General features: G+C 41.6%; 4 protein-coding genes across 5 annotated transcripts in view; 2 read left to right on the top strand and 2 right to left on the bottom strand.

Moving 5' to 3' along the window:
* LOC134461304 (gamma-crystallin S-1-like) overlaps positions 1 to 22,935 on the bottom strand; it is a 383,074-nt gene that overhangs the window by 4,078 nt on the left and 356,061 nt on the right. The gene's annotated exons all lie outside the window — the stretch shown is intronic.
* Positions 793 to 2,385, bottom strand: LOC134461850 (gamma-crystallin M2-like). The gene is made up of 3 exons (XM_063214692.1): positions 2,062 to 2,385; positions 1,636 to 1,878; positions 793 to 1,094 (listed from the first exon to the last, which is right to left on the bottom strand). Exons 1-3 carry the CDS (start codon positions 2,188 to 2,190, stop codon positions 819 to 821), a joined length of 648 nt encoding a protein of 215 aa, XP_063070762.1. The 5' UTR covers positions 2,191 to 2,385; the 3' UTR covers positions 793 to 818.
* LOC134461848 (gamma-crystallin M3-like) lies at positions 3,825 to 5,998 on the top strand. 2 transcript variants are annotated; one of them, XM_063214689.1, is made up of 3 exons: positions 3,825 to 3,860; positions 5,283 to 5,519; positions 5,732 to 5,998. In XM_063214689.1, exons 1-3 carry the CDS (start codon positions 3,825 to 3,827, stop codon positions 5,996 to 5,998), a joined length of 540 nt encoding a protein of 179 aa, XP_063070759.1. The 2 variants fall into 2 exon arrangements, with proteins under 2 accessions (XP_063070759.1, XP_063070760.1); XM_063214690.1 differs by lacking the exon at positions 3,825 to 3,860 and adding an exon at positions 5,144 to 5,152.
* On the top strand, positions 8,733 to 10,178 carry LOC134461849 (gamma-crystallin M3-like). The gene is made up of 3 exons (XM_063214691.1): positions 8,733 to 8,741; positions 9,066 to 9,302; positions 9,903 to 10,178. The coding sequence occupies exons 1-3, from the start codon at positions 8,733 to 8,735 to the stop codon at positions 10,176 to 10,178; spliced, it is 522 nt and encodes a 173-aa protein (XP_063070761.1).

Here is a 22,935-nt window from a genome sequence, read left to right as displayed (position 1 = left end):
GCGGTGTTGGAGGTGGTATTCTTGTGGCCTGGGGTGGGAGAGGGGTGGTGGTATTATTGTGGGCTGGGATGGTAGAATGGTAGTGGTATTGTTGTGGGCTGTGGGGGGAGAGTGGTGGTGATGCTGGTGGTGGCATTACTGTGGGCTGTGGTGGGAGTGAGGTGGTGGGGGTGGTATTATTGTGGACTAGGGGGAGAGTGGTGGTGGGGGTGGTATTATTGTGGACTGGAATGGTAGAGTGGTGGTGAGGGTGGTGACATTACTGTGGGCTGGGGTGGGAGTGGGGTGGTGATGGTATTATTGTGGACTGGGGTGGGAGTGGGGTGGTGATGGTATTATTTTGCCTCATTATCCTCTAATGCCCTCCAGCTGGCAGCCGACAACGTTGAGCATGACTGAGCACTTCATGCTCAACCTCATTGGATGCTATGCGCAGCAAACTGTACACCCATGCACGCATCCATGTCGCAAATCTTTCCTGTCACAGCTTCATATTTTAAGAACATAGGGCCTAAATTAATACCTGAACAACCTTGTCATCTTTCTGAGGTTATAAACGGTTTGCTAAAGTCTTCTGAGACTCAGCTGAAGATAATTTGTCATTACTGCGACTGCTACATTATTTTGTCAAGACGACATATACTGCATGCTGATTTTGGGACAAAAAATGTGTAGTATTACACAATTTTTACATCCTCTTCAAACTGAAATAAAATATTACAAAACTCCATGTTGCAGCAAAACAATGTTTTTATTTGCTGGTATGCAAGGCATACAAATGATTTTTCTGAAAGCCAACGTAGGAAGACCATGGTGCTCTAGAACTCCGTGACCCTGCGGAAGGAACCGATAGCAGAAGAGCTGGCACCCCAATCTCTGTAGTTGCGGTATTCCCCTTTCTCCAGGAAGTACTGGCGCCCCCTGTAGTTTGGCTGCTCGTAGAAGGCCCAGGCTCCCTCCATCACCACGCAGGAGTTGAAATCACGGAACTTCAGGGCCTCGTTGACTGAGGGGCAGTCGTCACGGTACTCAGCCATCTGTCCTCCAAAATCTGGCCTCTCGTAAATTCTGATCTTGTAGGTATTTCCATACACCTTTAAAATAACGAAATGGTAAAAAAAACAATTCAGGGAAATTCCAGCGTTATGTAACTTGGAAGCCTAATATGACCCTTTCTCCTCGGGGCGTCTTGGCAGTTTTCCTGACACCCTCCCTGATAATGTGCCTGAGCGTACTCCTGCCAAGAAATGAGCCTTTTATCTCTTCTTATTGTCCGTTGGATTTTTTCTGCATTATGTCTGGCTGGTGCGCCCACTTGCATGCCATTTAAGCAGCCCACTGCCTCACACTCTGGTCCGATATTTCAGGACATTAATCGGCTGATGAAGTTATTTCATGCCACACAACTAACATGTTCTGATAAATGGTAAGGTTATTGCTGTTAATATACTGTAAATATGGCTTAACAAAGAAGACTGTTCAACATAGTTCAGTAATGGACCGACTAGCAATATTCCCACTAGCCTAAAGTGAATATCCACACTGATTTTACCATCGCAAACAAATGCATTACATTTTTTCACACCACTGTTTGTGCAACAACGAGATGGATCACGGCTCATCAGGCGATCTTACGTTCATGATACAGCGGCAAGACCTGATGCTGTCACTGAAGCCCATCCACTGCTGGTGGTCTGGGTACTCTCCTTGGTTCAGGATGTACTGGTAGCCCTTGTAGTGGGGACGCTCGTACAGGACCCAGCACCCACTCTCCACCCTGACGGAGTTGCAGCGGCGGAAGTAGCAGTGCAGGTCTGGGCAGTCGCTGCTGCATTCATGGCTGTGGCCCTGGAAATTCTTCTCCTCGTAGAACACAATCTGAAAAGAAGTGGGTGGGGAGACAGACCCTGGTAAGCTTCTACCTGAATCAGTCTGCAGAATAATCACCATTTACATATTCGTTACTTATTTGTAACTTCAATTTTTTTTGTCATGCCAACTGTTTTGATTTTTTTCTTATTAGTTAAGCTGTATATTTGCTAAGAGAGGAATGAGACTTACCTTTCCCATTTTTCCACAGTTGCTGAACTGCTCACCTTCTCCAGCTGCAGAGCAGTCGAGGTTTATATCAAAAAGCAGAATATGCCGACAAGCGAAAGTCTTTGTTAGGCAAATGAGCTCGATTTGCATATCAGCAAAATGGTTGGTTTGATTTCTATTGCAAAGTAATGACTCGATCAAACAATTGGCCCTGGGGATGTAATGTGATAGTGTAGAGTCTCATCTCAGTCTGTCAGTGTCCATTGTTTGTTCATGCATGGCATGTGTAATTCATATTAGTGAATGTTTACATGCTAACCATAGCACTGATGTATAGGACCACTGTTAAACATTTTTAATTAGTGCAAGATGTAGGCAGCTAATATGTCCGATATATTTTTTTGTACGGTATTACATTGTATTCACTGTCATGCATGTAAAATATTTTCTGTAGTTGCAGTATCTTTTTGTCATCGGAAAGGTAATGCAATTCCTTAACTGTTTTTACGATGGAGACATTTATGTATGTTGGAGAAAATCATTACATGCTGTGGTACAGTGTTGTTTCATAATTGTGTTATATCCCCATGAGCGATCCTTTGGTACTTAGTGAAATAAAGAAAACATGTAATTTGAAATAAGGAGTATTACCCCAAGATGTTTATAGCATTGTTCCACATCTTTTTTTTTTTTTTTTAGCAAAACCTTACTGCCAGTAGGGATGTGGCATCAAACTGGCAACATATTTAAACAGCTCCTTGAGAATTGATCTGTGTATTATGAAGATCTTTCCTTCGGAATTTTAGGCATGAACTTGAAATCCATATCTGGAATGTATGTTACCGATGACTGCTCTGAATGAGTACAACGTTTGCTTCATACTCTTTCAACAGATGGCGTCCAAAACAATGGTAAACATGATCACTGGTTCACATCACAGCATAAATTATTTTTTTACAATCACCCTAAATCAGAGGTGGCATCCCATATTCTGCACATGGCAACTCTCAGAGCCTCCATTCCACTACCAGGATAAAACACTTAAAAGGTGTGGAATGGCAGGAAAAGCGTAAAAAATTACCTGACCCAGATGAGCAGTAAATATGAAGTCAGAGGGTCTTTTTAATTGTCTATTGCATTGTTATGAATAAACATTGTAAATGTGAACTTGGACTGACCAAGAATGTGCTAAATGTCACATAGTCCTTGACATTGTTCTTAAATAATATCATATTGCCCGGACACAACACAAAGCAAATTTATCATGGTTTTCTTCATGCAAGACTGTGTGTGATCTCATTGTTGAAAAGAATATTGTGATTTTTCAAGATCATAGCTTTTATTGTAAAATGTAATGGTGTTAATAGAGAACAATTACATGTCATAGTCTAAAACAGACTCATCCAAGGGTTGTTTTTATTATATATATTTTTAATGTATGTACATACCAAGATTTAATTTGTGAATCACTGACTTCATTTTATTCATTCAGTCATGTTTATCATCATTACAATATTTTTGCTAGGTTGTGCTATACCTGTATGTTGTGTTGATACGTATGTAATCACAACCACCATCACCACAAACAACGCTGATAATAATGAAGACCCTCTTTTTCATTAAAGACTGGCGATTTCAGTTGATTTGCGGAAGACATCATGCATCTTGTTCCCCTTCATTCGATCTTCTCTTCTGACATACAGTACCTGTCTTTTCCATTGAAGGAGGCAGGTGTATAAAAGACAAAAATATCTGAGCACTTGTGTTTTTGATGGTTACCTGACATGAACAGGATTACTGGCATGAGTTTGTCACCTGAGGTGGCATAATATAAGTCAAAGCAGACTTTAGTAAAAATATACAATAAAAAATAATAACTGGGTCATCTTACAAAAACTGGGTCATTGCCCCTGGCTCTGACAGAAATGGTCTAATTGGTGTGCTGTTAGATTGATGCAGCAACAGCCAAATGACACTTCAATCCTTGAATGTTCCCTTACTCTTATTGGTCAGTCACATACTAGCCAATTAAGGGATCAAAACATCTTCCCATGTTATCTACAGTATTCAGGCTGCTTCATGCTCCCTGTGGTAGTTTTCATATACACCTATATTTTTCATACACATTTTGTCAATGACCATTAGTTTTGATATATGATACAGACTTAATTTCCTGATTTTTTTACCCCATGATACGCGAGGAATCCATAAGAAAATCAGCCATAGTCAAAACATATTCTTAAAAAAATACTCCTCCTATAGGTAGTTGTCCTGAAACCCATGCTTATTTTTAAATCAACAGTTTGTTATAATATACATTATTATTAGTTTGAAATAATAAACGTTTACTTCAAAGTTTGTTGACTCTCGGGTTACTTATTTTGTAAAGAATACAGTTTATATGTTTGCTTTTAATGACAAGTTACATGTTGTGTATGTCATAATAACAGCTTGAAACAATAAAAGGAATCACAAGCATTTCCAAGGAGCAAGCATGCAAATCGGCATGCTCAAGTTAGGCATTCTCTCCTTGTATAACATACCTACAAGTGATGAACATAATAACATTTTAGCACGTGTCCTTAACAATTTACTTAATGGTTTCATTCCTTTTTTTTATGACAATCATGCCGGGTCACTCTGACAGCTTATAAAATAAACAAAGTCTAAATGTCAGTATAAAGCAAGGGGATTTGTTGAAACTATTGTTTTAAACCAGCCTGACTTAGGGAAAAGAGACTGGTTAACATGTAACAAGTTTTGTTTCTGATTTGTAAAAAACATAAAGCACTTGTTTTTGTGCTCTATTTCACATGCCTAGTTGTAAAAGTACACTATTCTACCCTGTTTGTTTAGAATGTATTACAATTATATTTGCTGTTACAGTGAGCCGTGGATATCATTTCTAGTTTGATTACACAATGAGTACAAATTCATGTGCTTCTCGCGCTTGTGTATTCTAAAAATTGTGATCTTGCTTATTCATCAGGATTAAGGACATTTAAATAACAAAACCCATCGCTGTCCGATCGAGATATAAAAGGCTTCTGTCAGCCCGCAAAAAGGCAGTTGGATAGATTCCCAGGTCCACAACTCTACAAACATGGGCAAGGTACAGTACGGTGTGAACACAAAACCCCTGTATAACTGTACATTCAACTGTAGTCAGGAGCCAAAATGGGCTCTAGTGCATACAGAAACAGCTTTTGTTAACTTCCAGGCTTTTCCCTTTCGTTCTGTAGATCACCTTCTACGAGGAGAGGAACTTCCAGGGTCGTTCCTATGAGTGCATGAACGACTGCAATGACATGTCCTCCTACCTCGCCCACTGCCGCTCCTGCAGGGTGGAGAGTGGCTGCTGGATGATCTATGAGACCTCCAGCTTCATGGGCACCCAGTACTTCCTCAGGAGGGGCGAGTACCCCGAGTTTATGAGAATGGGAATGAGCGACATCCGCTCCTGCCGCCTGATCCCCATGGTATAATCAATGTTTATCACATTAATGTCTGGCCAAATGTCTGCTTAGTCATGTTATCCACGGTGCTTTATCATATTAGTATCTACTGTATGCCATGAAGAAGTGTTTCTGTATTGCAGACATATTTATTTTAATCATTGTTGTGGATTTCATGGGATAATTCTTTTATTTTTTTAATCTTTAATGTTTCCCATGTCTTCTCATTTTTACAGTATAGAGGAAATTACAGAGTGAGGATCTACGAGAGGGACAACTTTGGTGGTCAGATGCACGAGATGATGGATGACTGCGACTCTATCATGGATCGCTACCGTATGTCCGAGTGTAATTCCTGCCACGTGATGGATGGTCACTGGCTCATGTATGAGCAGCCCCACTACAGAGGAAGGATGTCGTACTTCTCTCCTGGAGAGTACAGAAGCTTCAGCAACATGGGCTACAGATTCATGAGCATTAGGCGCATCACTGACGTGTGTTAAAGTCTCAGTCTGTATTACTTGATTGATCAGCAAATCACTTTTTTGTGTTGCAAATGAGTCTGTGGGATTTCCACAAAATGGTCTGCCAAAATAGACTAATAAAACACAACTCATTTGTTTATCAAGATATTTCTGCCTTTCATGCTTTTTATAAATACACTGATCCTGTCATACAAGAGCAGAGACAGAATACTTTCCTAACATCTTCCAAACCATGTGATACTGATGCTATACTCACTTACGCCACTAGACTTCCTGCAGTAAAACAAAGAAAAAAGCTGAAAAGATATGGTAAGGGTATGGTATGGTAAGGTTCCCTTACTTCGAACCTACAAAGCCAAGTAATTACTGTAAGGGTACAGTAAATACAGTATGTCACTCAAATGCGGATTTCCTTTCCATGCAGTGCTGTTGTCACTTTATCAGCACACTTACTGTCCTTTATACAAACAAACAAACAGGTATCTATAAAACATCATTTGTGGGGACATCTTTCACAAGCTTAGGCCTCTCAAAATGTAGGTTCAACATTATTATCATCAATTTTATACCTGCAACAACACACCAGGCTGCAGTGATATACTACAAAGAATAGAAAAACATTCCAACAATGTTATGATTGATCATGCTACAAACTACATAACATTTTACCCTATTCCACTCTGAAGAGCACATACAATGTTGAAGATATTTCACACCTATCCCATTAGCCTTTCCCCAGTTTTAAGTTGAATTTACACCTGATATGCAAAGTATGTACGGTATGTTCAACCACCTATAATAGCCACAATCTGGCACTCAGGGTGGAACACAGCTTTGGGAATCTACCTGGGGCACAAAGGTGGTGTCATACCACTGCCGGTTCGAACAGTTAACCTGTGAGTCTAAAACAAAGTTTTGTATGTATACTGTATAATTTCACAGAAAAAAAAATCTCAAAATATGATGTGAACTTTCCCCCAAGGTCACAGTGATAGTATTCGTTGACATCTGAGCTAGAAAACAAAAAAAATCGAATGGAATCATGTGATCGATGGACATCTACATGTATGAACAAGTTTTTTCTCGGGCGTCTGGACGTGCGGGTAACCTAAACATGTAGCACAGAAAAAAGTTTGTAGAAAGTCCAAGTATATAGTGTATGAACACAATCTCACAGAATATTACAACATGGCAATGGTCTCCCCTTAACGTTGATTCTCTCTATTTTCCGTCTATTCAGTCTGTCATGATTTAAAGGTGCACTGTGTAATATTTTTAGTCGTTTAGTTACAGAATGCATGCTGCCCATTCACATTGTTTGCTTTGTCATGAATACTTACCACCACCATACAATTGTAAATTCATTACAGTATGTGTGGGAAAACTGTACTATGGTCATATTAGTAAACTTTATTATTTCGGAAATATTCATAAAATGAACAAATTTGGCTATAGGCAGGTTTCAATGAGCAGCATAGTTGCAATAACTTCTCTGTCCACCATCCTACACAGTGCCACTTTAAAATTGTTACTGAATTATAATTATTCTGTGATGCTTCCACAGATTACTGTAGTTAAGGCCACATTTCCCATAAATCTGTGAGATCCGGCCGCTCTAAGTGGTCACAACAATGGCATGCACTGAGAATGTTTTTTTCCCACCTATGAACAACTAACGTTGAAGGCAAATAAAAAAAATTGGATTTCAGGTTCTGCCAATAATGAAGACTAATTCACTGAGGCACAGGCCCTGTTAAAAATAAGCTGCTACCAGAATGGCAAGGACCAAGTCATAATGTATTACTTAAGTTACTGTGCAATGTCAAAGTGCTGTAGTACTACCTGTATGGTAGCAAACTCTTTTCAATGACTATTACTGTGTTCCATTGGTGGATTGTGGGGCTACAGCTTGCTGTGGGGCTACAGCAAGTACTGCTATACAGTATACCCATCTTAAGGGAAAAACCTGTACAAGACAACTGAAGAATACAAAGGGCATTCACCTTCCTGACAATGATCCCAAAACAACTGTCAGAACAACAATACTCTAGCCAAGCATAACAAAACTGGTCACTCTAGCCTGTTCAACTATTTGATGGAGTTAACCTGGACCCAATTTTCATTAAGGACAGACTGAATATCTTTCTATCTTTTCTATCTTAGTTTCATCCACTTCTGTCAAACAGTTTTTAATTACTTTGCTAGCATATACGGGTAAACAGTCAGACTTAACAAAACAAAAAGAGAATAAAAACACACCATTTTCCCCTTCAGGGACCAGGGTTAAGGAAGGGGAGAGCCCTTCAATGGCAAAGTCAGAACACTGACTTACAGAAAGTGCAATAGAGCAATAGCTGCGTACTGTACCACACAGTAAGTTGGAGTGAGCATCACAGATAGCCAACTCTGATCATTTGACCTGAACTCCTGTGTACTATGTGTACATTAGCCATGCACGAGCATCAGGCACATTTCACACAAACAGTTCATATTCAAGCAGCTCATTGTTCGGGGAATATTCCACACTGTACAACCACACAATATAGAATTATGCCATTTTTTCCAACTCCAGTGCATTCAATACCAAATAATAACCCTTCAGGTTCTGGTTTGGGTAAAAGGCCTGGTACAACCGGATTGAGCTGATGACTATAGGTCTTTGAAACAAAGCTATAGGAGGGTCAGTATAAAATGTCCCCCAGTGCAATGCGATGGCCAGCCAGCAGAACGATACGTATAATCACTCCTCACCATGGGGAAGGTAAGATAATGAATTTCACAAAGTCATACTGCAAATTATTAGAAAGTGTAATAATAATACTATTTAATTTATTTAATTTATTTAGTTGTGGCAATATATAAAAAGGTTTGTGTTGTGCCTATTTATTAGTGGTTTGTGAATATTGTATTTTTATAGCAAAGCAAGCTGCAATTACATTTGAAACAATAAGAGAAGTGCGGGAATAGCTTGACATTGCAAATAGGCCTATCCCTAATAGTGTGGCAACAAAGACTTGCGGCAACAGAGACAATCTCCTCCAAAATCACTACCAGTAGTAATTTTTTACTTTTTTTTAAATCGCAGATCACGTTTTTCGAGGACAGGAACTTCCAGGGTCGCTTTTATGACTGGAATGGAGATTGTGCCGATTTCTCTCCCCACCTCACCCGCTGCCACTCCTGCAGGGTGGAGAGTGGCTGCTGGATGATCTATGAGCGCTGCAACTACACGGGCAACCAGTACTTCATGAGGAGGGGCGACTACCCGGATTTCATGAGGATGGGAATGAAAGACATTCACTCCTGGCGCATGATTCCCTTGGTAATCATTGTTTAGCCGTAGTTGTACAATTCTTAGTGTACAGGATAAATATGTTGCTTTGAACTTTGATGTCAGTTTTCTGTGATAGATTTCAGCACTGACTTTAAAGGTGCACTGTGTAATATTTTTAGCAGCTTATTTCCTGAATTCATGCTGCCCATTCACTAAGGTTACCCTTTTCATGAATACTTACCACCACAATCAAATTCTAAGTATTTATTATGACTGGGTAAATTGCACTTTTCATACATGAAAAAGGGGATCTTCTCCATGGTCCGCCATTTTGAATTTCCAGAAATAGGCAGTTTTAGCTGAAATACTTACTGAACTTTGGTCATACTAGTAAATATTAGTTCATTAATTAGTATATATTAAATATGAAAAGATCAAATTTGGCAGTAGACAGCACAATTTCACTGAACAGTGTAGTTGCAATACCTACTCTGGCATCTTACACAGTATACCTTTAACTTTTTGGATCAGTGATTGCATCATGATTTCAAAGATGACTTTACAATATCTACAATATGCAATATAAGACATTACATTTTAGGCTACAGCTATATAATGTTTGACCTCCATGTGCTCCTACTCTAACAGTACAGAGGTAATTACCGAATGAGGATCTACGGAAAGGAGAACTTTGGTGGTCAGATGTACGAGCTGATGAACGACTGTGACTCTATCAAGTATCGCTACCATATGTCCGACTGCATGTCCTGCCATGTGATGGACGGGCACTGGCTCATGTATGAGCATCCCCACTACAGAGGAAGAATGTGGTACTTCCCCCCTGGACAGTACAGACACTGGAGGAACTCTGGATACCCCAACATGAGATTCATGAGCATGAGACGTATCATGGACATGTGCTAAACACACTGTATGAAAAACATTTTTCTCTGTGCCATAGATTATCACAAAAAACATTTCAGCATTGTGGTCCAACAAATAAAAAAAAGTATGCTATACCAAGTGCATACCGATATTGATTGTGGTGTGAGTGGTTATGTGGTCAAAGTTTTGAGGCAGAATTACCCAATTCAAATCAAAAGGTATTGAAGGAGACAGCACGCCACTATATTCTCCAAACCCAGATAACAAAGACACAAGCTGCTCATTGTGTGACATCAGGTCCATTTTGTACGTGGAACCTTTTTAGTCATTCATTAGCAATTAAAAATTGAAGCTGCCATTTTACCATTTAATTAATATTCACAACAACAATGTAAAGCACAATCCACATCCTGACGGTAAAGATTCAGGATGACAAGTATCCACCGCAGACACATTTTCCAAAAGGGCTCTGTGTAATAAATCAAGTAAACAGTTGATATCAATAACAAACAGCAATATATATATATATATAATATATATATTATTTCTCCTTTATTTTACTAGGGTAAAAACACATTGAGGCAGTTGCCTCTTTTTCAAGTGTGCCCTAGCCAAAAGAGCAGCAAAAACGCAAAACGCACTCCATACGACTCACAATACAGACAGAAACAAACAAGTCACAAAGACAACATATCCACAGACAGCAAAGCATAAAAGATTGAGACATAAAAACATGCAAGACATTACCATAGAGAAACATGCAGGACATAACAAAAACATGCAAGCAAGACAAACAGCGCTCATCAATAACATACACAACAAGGACATAACAAGAAGCATAGACCAGTGCAGACACTTACAGGATGAACATAATGATTTTTTTTTTCACTACAAAACCTCAAAAACACTCACACTGATACTGCAAGATGTCCGCAATACGTGCCTTAAAATCAGACAGTGGAATGAAAACGTCTAGTCCTAGCTGTTTCTGAAGTTCATTCCAGGTTGAGGGGGCATTGTATTGAAATGCTAATTTCCCAAGGTTGGTTCTAGGGGTAGGTGGGTTAAAGACAATAATATCCTTTGATCTAAGATTATATCTATTTTTTGAGGAATAAAACAATGACAAGTAAGAGGGAAGCAGACCAATGACTGCTTTGTAAATAAAAGTCAGCCAATGAAGCTGCCTACGTACTGACAGTGGGTGGCAACCTGACAGACTATAAAGGTCACAATGATGGGTTGAGTATTTGGCTAAAATAATAAAGCGTAATGCTGAGTGATAAACAGAATCTAGAGCCCGTAGCACAGATTTAGAAGCATGCATATAAATAATGTCACCATAGTCTAATACAGAGACAAATGTAGAAGTGACTAGCTCCTTTCTGGCTCTAACATTAAAACATGCCTTATTTCTATAATAAAATCCTAACTTTATTTTTAATTTACGCACCAAATTGTTCACATGAGAATTAAAAGTTAGGTCTTCATCCACTAGAAAGCCTAAACATTTGTAACTTGACACTCTTTCTATTTCCTGTCCCTGTAAAGTACTTATTTGAGGCAAGATTTGAGTGCGAGAATTATTCTTATTATATATATATATATATATATATATATATGACATTGCAAAAGACATGACCCCCAGACCCATTTCTGAATAATCAAAAAGCCTAGTTTCAAATTAGTTACCGAGACCCTGCATAGTCATTGAACGGTATACTGTTGAAAAGACAAACTGTTCACTTCATTAGCAATGAATGGCCACACACAAACACACCAGTACTTGAACATCTACTGGAAAAACCACCAGGTCTAACATAGGGCTGGGCGATTCACCCTGAAAAAAAAATCTAGATTTTTTCATTAACAAACTCGATTCACGATTCACGATTCGATTCAATACCCCCCCCCCCCCAAAAAATAAAAAAATAAAAAAATAAAAAATAAAAATTGAGCTCTAGGCCCCTACGTGTGTGTGTGTGTGTGTGTGTGTGTGTGTGAGAAAGAGAGAGAGAGACAGAGAGAGAGACATAGACACAGAGAGAGACACAGAGAGAGACACAGAGAGAGACACAGAGAGAGAGACAGAGAGAGAGACAGAGAGACAGAGAGAGAAGTAGGCTCTGTTTGTGTGGCGGTGCCTCTGGTATGTGTGATTGAAGTCTACTCGTACTGGACCAGTTTATATGGACATGAGGTACCCTATAGCAGGGTTTTTCAAAGTGGGGCCTGGGGACGCCTGGGGGGCCGTGAGAGGATGCCAGGTATAAAGTATAAATATAGTTTTATAATAGCCAAAATAAACCAAAAATAGGCTTAAATACCAGTGGAATAATTTTGTTCTTTACAATATTTATGTATTGTGCTTTCTGTAGTACCTGAATGGTCTTAGGAATACACAAACTTTATCAAGGTGTGAAACTGGGTGCAGAGAAAAAAAATAGTGTGGCATGTCCCATGTCAGGGGGGCTTGACTGGAATCTACCTGTATGTGGAGGGCTCATAGTAAAGTTTGGGAATTCCAGGCCAAATATATATATAGCTATATAGCCTAATGTAATTTTATCTCAGAACATTGCTAATAGAAATGACCAATTGGGATTACATTGAAACATCTCAGAGAAAGAACAAAAATGTGAGGGGTAAACCCTCAGGCACTGTTGAGATTTGTCGTCACGTGCCATCCATCCCCCACCATATAATTAATGATGCATTATAGTGCAGATGTATGGAGGCTCTTGTCCCAGATGAACAAATTTAGCAATTGCCTGCTGGTTTCCCATCAGAGCCCATAGTAATGCGTCTAAATACATGTCGATGCATCTGAACATTGCTGCGTTAACACAGAGAAAACATTTTGGAGCAACACCCTAAAACAATGCTTACTTCAAGACGGTAACGTTTGCAAGCCTGAGTAGAGTAGATATCGCGTTTCATGCATTTAATCAGACATCAGCGCATTCGCACTGTAAAATACAGCTGGTAATTTCTCCAGACTGCTTAACAGGTGGTAAAACTCTCGGTGAAGTTTACAGATATCGCCGCTATCTTTACTGACATGTCGCGTTCAGACGCGGTTATTACTTTACCACAAGTCTCCTAACTAGTCCCGTCCGAGTAAGGGCTTTAGAGAGAGGGGGAGAGAGAGCGCGCGCGCGAGAGACCGATTGCTCCGGGTGCTTGGGTGTGTGTGTGTGTGAGCGAGCGAGAGAGGGAGGGAGAGATATTCCTTTCAACTCACATGTTGGTTAGGATTATACAGACGAGGAAGCAGCGCATCCAAAACTTTAAGCATATGCTGAAAACCTCTCTTCTCTGCCGAATAAATTGGAAGCATATCGTAGTAGGTAGTTCTAGGCTAATTGCATCCGTGACTGCTTTCCACCTTGCTCCACTCTTGTGGTAGGGGTAGAGTAGTTTGTTTAGCATTTTCTCCGCGAGATGTTTTCGTTTCAAATATTCAAACATGCCTGTAGTCCGGCTGCTAGGCGTACAGCTTACGTTATGAACACTGTCATTCCCAATTTACAAAGTGGTAGGTTGTTTGGTATCATTGGCAAAACGATAGGAGGTAGTGTCACCTTTTTTGAACAGGAGCCCGTATTCCTCGCCCGTTTCACTATATTTCTGTCAAACCATTTCACTCACCACGTTTGTTTGTGCATGTAATGGGGGAGGAGACACAGAGGTAGACAGCCTACGTCCTCGCCAAGTGGCGAACGTAATGCAATGCGCTGCGCGCTTGGATAGCCTACATAAACTGACAGATGATTTTTTTTAAAATCGTATAACGCGATTTCTCAAAAAACAAATCGATTTGACGTTCAAACTCGATTTTAAAATCACATCGATTTTTTGCCCAGGCCTAGTCTAACATCTACAGACCTAAAGGCAATCTTGGAACATTCTTGTTTAGTTGTTTCAGCAGGCACCATATGCTGAACACTATACACAAAGCTGGGCTTTGTTGCCTCTGGTACTGGAGGCCTTAACCATACCACAGGTATCATGATTTACAGCAAAATGTAAAACATTCTGCAAGAACACTTGTTTGAGATGAAGATCACAAAGTGGTTGAACATATTGCAAAGGAAGCATGGGGGACAATACCACCAGAGAAGTGCAAAGCTAGCACAAGTAGCTAGCAGAGGGTTGCAAGTTGGAATCCCTGCTGCTGGATGGGACTGTATACTGACTTGTGCTTTGCACTGTATACTGACCATTCAGAGGACAAACATACAGTAAAATTTCTGCAAGAAAAAGCATAGATAAACAACATGCACACTCACCTGCTACTTCATTGGGTACACATTGCTAGTAAAGGGCTGGACCCCCTTTTGCCATCAGAAATGGTTTAACTGCCTGCAACAATGATCAAGTACACCGTGGCACTGCAATGCCCTTCAATTGGTAATATAGGGCCCAAAGTGTGCCCTGAAAATATCCCCTGCTGAAATTATATTTTGTTCTTCGAATGGTTAGTATTCAGTGCTTGGCACAAGTCATTATACAGTCCTGCACAGCAGTAGTTGGGTGCAGAGTGACGATGGTAATGATAATCACAATGACAGCCTTCAAACCGGTTTTTGCCTAACAACCATTGGTATGCAAATAAGTACACCAAATATAGGTTAATAATTTCAGTTTGTGGAGTATGGCGTGCTCTTATCCAGATAGTTTGTTGGCTTCTTGGGTTTGGGTGCTCTTTAGTCCAAGGTATAGTACTTCCAGGATCAAAAAATGAGAATAAATTCTCTGACTAAGGCACTCCAAATTAAAGTCTTTATTGATACGACAGGTCCTACATGGACATATTAAAAACAAGGCCCACGCGTAGCGGCATGAGTGCCTTCTTCTTCGAAGAAGAAGTGCCTTAGTGCCTTAGTCAGAGAATTTATTCTCATTTTTTGATCCCATAGGTTAATATTTGTATACTACACACTCCAAGCTTTGATATGGTATATAACAAGATATGATAACCAACTGCAGAATGGCTCTAGAGAAACTGAGAACAATTTCTAAAATCAGGGGTCATATGTTTAAACAACTTAGAAAGACTAGTGCATGCATTCATTTCAAGTAAGATTGACTACTGTAACAGCCTCTTCACTGGCCTCCCCATGAAAACTATTAAACAACTCCAACGTATCCAAAATGCAGCTGCGAGGCTCCTTACAAGAACTAAAAGATTTGACACATCACACCAATCCTAAGGTCACTGCATTGGCCCCTGGTGAGCTTTGGAATTGGAACCTTAAGACACGGCTTTATAAATGAGCTGTTACCAGAATGGCAATGACCAAGTCATAATGTATACTAAAGGCCCTGTGCACTGTCATAGTAGTGTAGTACTATAGTAGTTAACTTTCAATGTCTATTACAGCATGCCACAGGAAGTACGGCACGCATTAAGGGGCTACGGTAATACTAATTGTGTTTATACGCCAGCTAGGCATAAAAAATTATTGGTTTTACCTAGCATTAAAATGAAGGGTGGTGAGGCGGCTTTTAGTTTTTACACCTCAAGGCTCTGGAATCAGCTTCCTGAGGATATTAAAAGTGCCCCATCTGTTCAATGTTTTTAAACCAAACTCAAAACGAAGCTGTTTTCAGATGCCTTCATTTATATTTTCGTGGGTTTTAGCTATTTTTATATCTGTTATTCTTTTTTATCTTCCTGTTTTATTCCTGCCTTTTTTATCTTGTTTTTATCTGCCTTTGTTATGTATTGTTATCTTACTTATTTTACAGCATGCCTTGCGCTGCTATTGTTTTTATGCTTTTTCTCTTCTCTCTCTTTTTTTCGTGTTGTTCTGTTTTGCATGTTTTTTTATTTCTTTGTAATGCACATTGAATTGCTTCCATGTATGAAATGCGCTTTAAAAATAAATTGCCTTGCCTTGTCTTGTCTAGGCCTTGCCAGTTCACATAGAACTCAAAAGCATAGAGCAGTTTGGAGTCATGTACAATATGATGTAAAAAAAAAGTTTAAAAAAAGTAAAGTGGGAGTGAGTTATATTACTGTGTTACCACTCAAATTCTTAATGACATCTTGAAGGGGTTAAAAACGTCATGTGGCATTTTAGAAAAGTATTGAAGATTCAGACATCACAACACAATGTAGTAGCTGAGAAACTGTATCACTTTCTAGACCTCTTCCTCAACGTTTTCCAAGGAAATTCGTCGAGGGACTTTGACCATATGCGATGCTCTGACTAGCTACCCTGCTATGTCCGACTAGCGTGCTACAAATGCGTACTACAACACCGTGCAGCTAACATGGCTACAGCGTCTGACGACAGGAAGACGGATGAAGAGGAGGCAAAAGAGTGCATCTCCCTTTGCGGTTACCCCATCTCATAGGAAGACCCTCATTTCCTTTGTGTGTTGTGCCTCGGCATTACCCGGACAAAATGCAAGAGGTGCCGCCGCATGAACTCGGACACCTTGGAGGGGCGCCTAGCTGCCCTTAAACGTATGCTAATCGCTAGCGATGAGGCAGATTACGGCTCCGAAGAGGACACAACGGTGGAACTAGAGGAGAAGGAAGACGATGAGTCGCTTACCTCTGAACCTACCCCTCTGGACCCACATCCGCAGCAGGAGGCTCAGTCCTCTGTTGACTTGCCGGAGCTGGTCACAGCAGAAGAGGGGGTGGAGGAAGTGGTGACAGATTAACCCATCGACGTTGCTGCGCATTCCGAGACTCAGCGGGCGCGTGCTCCCTGGGATGGGATAGAATGCCTGCTCTTGAGACACGTTTCGCCCGATACTTTGAGCCCCAGCCAGGAAGCCTGGGACCGTCATCCACACAGCTGAGGCTCCTGGGGAAGATGAGCCAGTTCACCCTCACACTCTGGGAAAAATCCTACCGCTCTGCCACTCAGGTCTGCAGGGCGGTTAACGCTGCCGCTGTGCTGTCCGCACATTCGTTTGCACTTCAGAGCGACATGGCCGACCACATGGCTAACGGAGAGCCAACGGGCGGCATCCTGAAAGAGCACCGCCTAGCATCGGATTGGATCCTCCACCGCACAACGGGAGCCGCCCAGGCTGGTGGTAGGACCACGGGCCTGGCAGCTGCTGGGTCGAGGGGGATGTGGCTACACCCCACCTCCCTCCAGGAACGCGAGAAGACGGATATGCCACTGTCCTGCTCTGGACTGTTCGGTGAACGAGCGATAGCAGCGTTGGAGGAGTCGTCGTGGACAGGCACCCCCGTCAGCCAGACTACAAGGGCAACCTGGTCCCCCCGACTCAGGCTGCAGCTCAGCAGGCAACAGACTTCGTCCCCTGTACAATGAGCTGAGTGCCCGGACGATCCCATGGAGCATCACCGAAGCCCGAGCTGTATGGCCACCGATGTCTCGTCGAGCCGTCGGTTTGTCCCTTATTCAGTGCTAGCTAACGCAAAGACATCCAACTCTTCAGCGATGGACCTAGCTGCTAAAAAGAGGCCATAGCAGAAGCCTCGCTTCCGAGTATCTCGCCACCCCCCCACTCACCGCAGGATTCGTCGGATTCATCATCATGGCACCACAATCGCCTCGGCCTCGTCGCGGCATCATGATTGTGTGACTGAAACTGTGTTTAATTTTCCCCCGCTACTCGGAATTAAGGGTAGAATTCCTTCCTCGGCCGGCTCGTTTGCACATTTTTTTTTTGTGGCAGCGTGCGTCCGTCTAAAAGGGAGCGAGCTATCCCTGTCTAAACTACTTCTGACGACTTCCTACGCGATTATAAAATCGACCCTGTTATAACTGAAGATGGGTGGGGTAAGGGCGGGGTAAAAGAAAAAAGTGAAGCCACGCCTCAGTGGAACACTAAACCAAAGAGGCTTGAGACAAGAGCGCTTACATACGTCATCAGAGCGTAGTACGGAATGATGGCGAGGGGAGTACAATTCTTCTTTTACGGTCAGTATTGGAAGCATGGTTAAGTGCAATGCCACTTCCGCGAGGGTCGAAGTGTGGAACAGGTCATAGGACAGCGTGAATGTTTGTCAGCTGTCCTTAATTACCTCCAGCAATTACTGCTGACCAACAGCTGCAGTTAATTTGGCCACACATTGAACACTGACAACCAAATATCCTCTTTCGGATTTTGCGGAGTACGGAAATGTTTGTCGCACCCACTGACCATGCGCAAGGGAGTTAATTTTCCATCCACTCGTGTCCTCAGGCCACGCCCCCGTACTACACCGTGGCCAATGTATTTACCCCCGAGAGATTGTTCTTCTGTGTGTACTCTCTTTGCGCTAAACCCATAGAAAAGGGTCAATGGGAAGAGGGCTATTGTGTCCCTACACATGTCGATGTCATGCACTGTTAGCACCAACCCGTATTCCTCGCTTTCACAAAGTGCCCGGAGTAGGCATGATAAGGCTGCTACTTCAGCTAACTGCGGTCCCCGTGACCGGGTGTCTTTGTCCCATGATCCCTCTATTGCGCACTATCGGAGATACATCGCAAGAGGGAGTTCTAACAAATTAACCGAGTCCCTCCACACTGTGGTCGCTCGGTTGCCCCTTCTGAGTTATCGCTTAAACAGCGGTTTAGCTCCATTTTGCCGGATATCGAGCCAAACATGTGTGAGGCTTCAAATCTGTGTTCAAAATGTGTTTCGTACTCTTCATTTCCCTCCCCGGTTGCTCCGTGTGGATCCTTCTGAGGGTTTATGTCTGAAATTCGTACCTAGCACAAGTAACGCTCTTCATGTACCTCCCTACGAGCGTTTGGTTAATCCCATCTCTCGTTTTGTCCCGTCTCACCAGGTTGACCCAAGCTGGTCTTCCCGTTAAACGGGGTCCTCTTCCCATACCCGACACTGCTAGTGTTTAGAGTGTATCCCATTCAGCATGCGCAGCTAAGCCTAATGTGCCTTACCACTGCGCTTTAGCTAATGCTTCCATTTCTCCCCCTCACTTGGGCGAGTTGGTTGCTGTGAGTGGAGTTTCTGATGAAACTTTCACCGCTTCCCGTCTTGCACGTGAACGTCCTTTGTCTTCGGACACTGTGTTTCCCGACTTCCCGGCTGTGGCACACAGTGCTCCACGGTTATGTTTGGAGTCTCCAACGGTCAGGACTCACTTTTTCAGAAAGACTGAGCAGCTGTTTGTGTGCTTCGCTAACCCCTCTTAGGACCTTGCTTTGTCCAAGTAGAGAATTTCCAAATGGCTGGTTCAGGCCATCCTGCTGGCCTGAGTCCAGGGGCGTTCCTCCCACGCGCTGTCTCCACGTCTTGGGCCCTCTTCAGAGGTGCCACATTTTCGGCAGTGTGTAGAGCGGCTGGCTGGGCCGGTTCCACAGGCTTGATGTGACCGCTATGCTTCTGGGACACAGGGTTCTGGGATCACCCGCCAAAGGCTTGGGTACTGGGAGCACTAGCCATGCAGGGGACCTTCTGTGAACGTCCGACTCGGGGGTTGGTCAGCATGCAATCCGAGAGTGATTGCATCCTCCCACAGAGATGGTGAATGAATTCTTACGAATAAGAACATTAGGACATGAATATGTCCCCGGTTCTTAGAGAGATGAGCGAGCCATCTCTCTACTTCACCCGATTCGCCACAGCCATTTAACTACTGTTCGCCCCTTCGACGCCACATTATATAGCCTCCGGGCGGTCCAGCCCTCAGCGCGAATTTCACCTTTCAGAAGTGATTTTACTAAAATCCTCGTCAGGTCGACAGCCAATCAGCTTTACTCTCACAGAGATGGCTCACTCATCTCACTCTAAGAACCAGGGACATATTCATGTTCTAATGTTTTCCTTACACAGGATTAGCACAAACCCCAACTCCATAGAAGTTAGGACACAAGGTAAATTGTGAATAATAACAAAATACTGGCAATTTCAAAACTTCTGATTCTTACATTACATGGAGAAAGGTACAAAGAAAACACATCAGCCATCAAAACTGACCAAAATTATTGTTTTGTGGGATATTCATGAATATGTAAAAACAACATGTCTCAAAAGAGTTGGGACGGGGACAATAAAAGGCAGCAAATGTCGAGGAAGACCAAAAATAAAGCAAAAGAAAAAACTTAACAGTTGATTACATTAACCGATGAGATTTCCCATCTTGGACATGATTTCACCAGCTTAACTGGTGGTTGTATTTCTTGCCATGTTTTGCAATGTTTTCCTTTCTGTAATGCTTACAGTGTGACAGGTCTTGACCAAAAAAGCCCGCCATTTTATCACCTGCTGGTCCATATGATGGAGTTAAACTGTTAAAACATAGTAGAGAATGCAGTTTGTCCTTACTAGGTGGCAGTAATTGAAGATCTCCTTTCAAAATATAATGCATGAGTGGCTTTTCATGCTGTTTAAACCCCATCTATATCATTCAGCACTGTATTTAACTCACAGATGAGTGAGAACAACTTAACCAATGCACTACTGTACCCCCATGTCATCATGGAGGCTGACTTTTGAAGTTAGCACTAACATAAGTTGGATGGTCCATTTTCACTGTAGCACAGGATGTGCAAGACACTATTATTTTCAAAAAGAAATGACTTCTGCAACTTCTGCTGACTTAACTGGATGTTGTAATTTGTGAGAGCAAAAGCCTTTACATAATACTGCATGTCAGGTTTCAATTGGGGAATACAGCAGTACTCAGTGATACTATAACTGTTTATATGTGTTCAACTAGAGTTAAAGATTTCTGGGAACAAAAGGTTCTGCTTTTTATTTATTTTTATTTTTTTAAATATTAAACAATAAGGACGAAAAAATCAGGCAAAGCAGACAAACCAACAACAACAAAAACATCATAGTGACCAGGGGACCATTCCATCAACGGCGGTAACCCCAAATCCGAGCTCAAGTCGGTAAACTACGCTGTTTTTGGACAGAGATCCGTTCCATCAGCCTTGCTAACCTGAAACTCAGCTGAGTTGCCACGGTAATTTATGCTCCAACGTTAACCTGGTAGCTCCCAGGTTTAACACCAGGCTAAATGAATCAGTGTTGCACAAAACATGAACCTGCAGGAAACAGCTGTCACAACGGGCACGTTCCGCTTGATTCCCGCCATCATTTTACGAGATCAAAGCGAACCAGTCACTCTATTTTAATAGTCTATGATGTGATAATGCCAGTAAAAACTACAATAGTTACCATTGTCTTTCATTTCGCGGGATTTCTGATAATCAGCATATTTTAAAAAACATTTATAGTGTTGATTTACTAAGATGATATTGGACAATGCCTTCCATGACAATGAAGACGTGAATGGCCCAGTGGGCAGGTGCGCTGCGTAATAAGAGGTCGTCCTGGGTTCAAGTCTTGCATGGCGACATGTTAGAAATGAAAACTTTATAACATACCTTTGCCTATTCTCTCCTTTGATGTCGCTTTGTGGCTGGCTTCATTTGCTGTCAAGCAATAGGTCTACCAATAGGCCTACCTTAAATGTAGACCTTTAGGCTATTTTCAGCATAGGCAATAAAAAAAACGTCTTCACAACCACCTTGCAGATGCCTACGCTTGGAGTTTGCATTGCAATGATTCTATTATCTCTGCCAAACGTTTTACCTAGTCTATGCCTATTATCATAAAATAAATTCTTCTGAAAGATAAAATTAAAACATCTTAGATGATGCAAGCATTTTATTTTTGCGCATTGAAATGATGGCAGTCGAGGTTCGGATGAGACTCTCCCTTTGATAATTGAGTTATGATCTGTCATTACGCATGGTGGGGATTGAACGCTGGTCTCTCAATCAAAGTGCGGTTGCGTTACCGCTCACCTACAGATGGTCGCCTAATATCTCTGATAAAGACTTGATATGACAAGGCATGCCCGAGTCTACAACATGATCGCATTTTCGACAATCGTCGATATGAACTTCCCATGTACAAGGTGCACGAGCGCAACGCCAGCTTTGATGAGCGCGGCTGAAGTGAAACTAGCCAAGACCCAGCTGATCCTCAGTGGTGGAACGGTGTCTGCCTCAAGTTTACTGTAAGCTGCTGTTAGTTGAAACTCCGCTTTTGCGCGTAAGCGCCGCTGAATTCAGCGCCAATGATGGAATGGTCCCCAGGCATTTACACAAGTATACACAAATAGATTTTTTATTTATTTTTATTTTTTAAGTCAAGTAGTGTTCATTCCTACTATGTTTGGATTTCCCATTCAGTCCATAGTTTCACAAACTTCTTTTGTAATCTATGTGAAAAAGTGATTTTCTACATCAACAAAAGGTTCTGCTTTTCAATAAAAGTTCAATATTTCTACAAAAGTTACATCATGTGATTCCTTCATTCATCAATGACGCTGCCCTCAAAGCATTACTTCTAGGACGTCTGTAGTAATACAGTATTGCTGTGGGCAACTTAATACACTGTATAATATAGGTATAATTGACAGAAATAAAGTGGTGTCAAATGTTAGTCATATCAACAGGCTCTAGACAGATGTCATATCTTTATGAAGGGTCAAAGAGGAAATTCATTGGCAGCAACTACGGAGGCCAAAACGGAAAAGTTAATACAAAATTCTGTTACCTTTATGGGAATACGCTATGAAGGAGTTTGATGATGAGCAATGTGAAATATACATTTCCATTATATCACTTTAAGACAAATTAAATCAATGTCACTGAAATTTCAGACCAAAACCATCAAACCCTCATGTCATCATCACTCATGTATACATAGGATTTTCGTTTAAATCATTCGTGTTGTGAGGAGGGGTAAGACGCTCAGCAGCCAACCACGTCATTTTTTGACCGACAGCAGCTTCCAACAACCAGAGATTGAACAGTGCACAGCAGTG

Source organism: Engraulis encrasicolus, chromosome 13, assembly GCF_034702125.1.
Source record: "Engraulis encrasicolus isolate BLACKSEA-1 chromosome 13, IST_EnEncr_1.0, whole genome shotgun sequence".
Lineage (NCBI taxonomy): Eukaryota > Metazoa > Chordata > Actinopteri > Clupeiformes > Engraulidae > Engraulis > Engraulis encrasicolus.
This window is presented reverse-complemented; position numbering and strand designations above follow the sequence as displayed.